Source organism: Microtus ochrogaster, chromosome 10 (assembly GCF_000317375.1).
Source record: "Microtus ochrogaster isolate Prairie Vole_2 chromosome 10, MicOch1.0, whole genome shotgun sequence".
Lineage (NCBI taxonomy): Eukaryota > Metazoa > Chordata > Mammalia > Rodentia > Cricetidae > Microtus > Microtus ochrogaster.
Genome location: NC_022016.1, coordinates 61,985,153 through 61,988,115, shown reverse-complemented (window position 1 = coordinate 61,988,115; position 2,963 = coordinate 61,985,153). Strand labels below are relative to the sequence as shown.

At 52.9% G+C, this 2,963-nt stretch overlaps 1 protein-coding gene across 1 annotated transcript in view; it reads right to left on the bottom strand.

Moving 5' to 3' along the window:
* Positions 1 to 2,240, bottom strand: part of Smap2 (small ArfGAP2) — a 51,002-nt gene extending 48,762 nt beyond the window's left edge. The window contains exon 1 of the mRNA XM_005353313.3: positions 1,714 to 2,240. Within this exon, the coding sequence (XP_005353370.1) occupies positions 1,714 to 1,816 (103 nt within the window). The 5' untranslated portion in view covers positions 1,817 to 2,240. The remainder of the gene's footprint in view (positions 1 to 1,713) is intronic.
* Between the last annotated feature and the right edge of the window lie 723 nt (positions 2,241 to 2,963).

The window sequence follows — 2,963 nt, the reverse complement described above, 5'->3', positions numbered from 1 at the left end:
TTTTTTTTTTTTTTTTTTTTTGGTTTTTTGAGACAGGGTTTCTCTGTGGTTTTGGAGCCTGTCCTGGAACTAGCTCTGTAGACCAGGCTGGTCAGGGCAGTGGGAAATTTGGAGGAAATGACAAAGTAACCTCTCTCTTCCACGTGATATATTTTATTGGAATGAGTACGTTTAAGCGCGACATGAGAAATAGAGGAGGGGGTGGTTCTAAAAATCACCAAAAAACGGCATCTGATTCCCCAAATGTGGTGATGTTCACCCAGGGATGCCTCACTGTGACTTAAGAGCTGTCAACTGAGAACATTAGAGAATCTGAGTGAAACCAGATGTTAAACCAAACATCCCAATAGATCTAACCAGAATCAATCCAGTCCGGTGGGGGTAGCCAGGGGATCTCTGGGAGTTCAAGGCCAGCCTGGTTTACAAAGTGAGTTCTAAGATAGTCAGGGCTATGCAGAGGGACCCTGTCTCCAAAAACATATAAATAAATAAAAAATTAGGAGAGAAATCCAGAGACCTGCTTTCCTAATAGTACATTCCATTTGCCTGCTGATAGAGGTCACTAAAAAAATATTACGAGGAGTCTAAATCAATGCATCATCATTCCTGATGCCCTCCTTACATAACCCTACTCTAAATAAACCATAATCACATGAAGCACGGGTTAGGAATCTATTGCTTTTCTCAAAATCAATACACACACATTTGCATTTGTCTTAAACTATATGCCCATATGCTATACGGCAAATCTGGAAATGGAACTAAGGTACATAAACAATAGCCCCCCCCCAATATAACTGCTTGTCTCTACAACGCCAAGTACAAACATTTCACTAGTACATTTTTCTACCATATTGACCTTTAATTTTATTAAAGCACGAACCTTTAAGAGCACAGAAAACAAAGGCTAAATGGTTGTGGCCGATTTACAAAAATCCTTCCGTTTCACCTCTAGGAGTGGAAGCACCAAGGAAGCAACGAACTCGATGAATTCCTTGCTTCCCTTTCTCCCTGTTTGGATGGGTCCTGCACTACAGCCCAGATCCTGCTAGTTCCGGCCACCCCACAAGCACAAGGCCTCCACAGACCAAGCGAGGCTATCTAGAAATCCGCACTGTGTCACTGCGTAAGGCAGCTTCCCAGGGCACACATCCTGAGTGAAGAAAGCCACCTAAGGACTTTGTCAGAGCTCAACAAGGTGGCAAAATGACAGGAGCTGCTAATGAAAGAGCAGACAGTAAGGAATGCCACCTTTAAAAACCATTTCGACAGTTTTCCTCTTCGTCATCTCACCTTCCTCCCCGCCGCCCCCACCCCCACCACCACACTGCAGCTCACCCACAGCTCTGCCAAGTGAAAGGCTGCCAGCTCTGGATGACAGCGGGCCCAGAAGCCATTCAGAGCCTGCAACACAGACTTTCTCACCTGAACACACCGGGCCTCCCCACCCCCCACTATACCATCTTCACCACGCTCTCATACACACACATTGACACACACATACGCACACGCACGCATGCACACACATCTCCCCAGTCCCCTCGCCACACCAAACCCCAGCCCCAGGAAATCCAGAAAGCTCTTGAGCAAGGGTAGCACCCGTTGCCATCCGAAGAGGGCTCGCTCCTGGGCTCCAGAATCCCCTCCCAACTCAGGCCACCGCCACGCCACCGCCCCGCAGTCAGCCCCCAGCCGATGCCGCGGATGTGCTACCTTTGGACTGGCAGTCAGCACAGAACTTGTTATCTTCCTCCAGCAGCAGGTTGGCCAGGACCGCCTGGTACCGATCCACGTCCTTCACCGACTTGCCCGTCATGGCCAGGGTGCCGGCGGGGGCAGAGGGCGAAGCGCCCCCCGCGGCCCCAGGAGCCCCTGCCTCGGTCCCGGGTTGAGGCCTCGGGGCCCCCGCCCAGACGCACCTCCCGAGCGGGACGAGCCGTGTCCTCTCGCCCCGCCCCGAGCCGTCCCCGGGGTCAGGGCCGTCTGCCCCCCGCTCGGCAGTCCCTCGGCGCGGCGCCTCCTGGCGGGCTCCGGGCAAGGAGGGGACCCGCGGAGGCTGCGGGACCTGGGACGCAGCCTAGGCGGAGCGAGCCCTCGGCCTCAGGCGTGCGGGCCGCACACCTGACCCCAGTGCTGAGGTTCTGCCGCCGCGCTTCCCGCCTCAGTTTCCCTGGCAGCTCCGGCCAGCTCTGCCGCCACCTCCACCGCCTACTTCCGGCAGCTCTTCCTCTCCTCCTCCACCCAGCCCAACCCGCGCATGCGCCCCGCCCACCGCACCGCACTGGGCTCTTCCCTCGGCTCCGCCTCCAAGGAGCCAATCCGGGAAGAGGCAGGGGCGGGGCTTAGATGAGAGCAGCAGTGGGAGGGCACGCCCCCTTCATGTCCTTGGAAAAGAATGAATGAAGCCTGGTGGAAAAGGGAGGAGAGCGAAAAGAATAGTGACGGTAACAACCAACATCCACCGAGTTCTTACTGTGTGGAAGGCACTGCGCTAAGCGCTTCGTGTCAGTTAGCACAATATGCTCTTCACCGCAACCTTTATGAAATGTATATTTATTATCTTTATATAACCCAAGGGTTGTGGGTATCCCAGACTCCCTCAGCTTAGTCTTTTCTTCAAGAGATGAAAGAACTCACCCTCTGTTCCAAGTTAAAGAGACACTACACCCTCCCACATGATCACTTCTTTCTTTTCTTTTCTTTCTTTCTTTCTTTTTTTCCCAGGCAAAGTTTCTTGGTTTAGCTCTGGCTGTCCTGGAACTTATTCTGTAGACCAGGCGGCCTCGAACTCGGAGGTCTGCCTGCCAAGTGCTGAGATTAAAGGCGTGTGCCACCACCGCCCAGTCCTCACCATAACTTCTAAGTTGCCATACCTCCTGCTCGCTGATATACATTAGCCTTCGTCTTGTGACTACCATCCTCTTTGAGCATTGTTCTGCCATTTTTCTTCCCTTCTTCTTCTT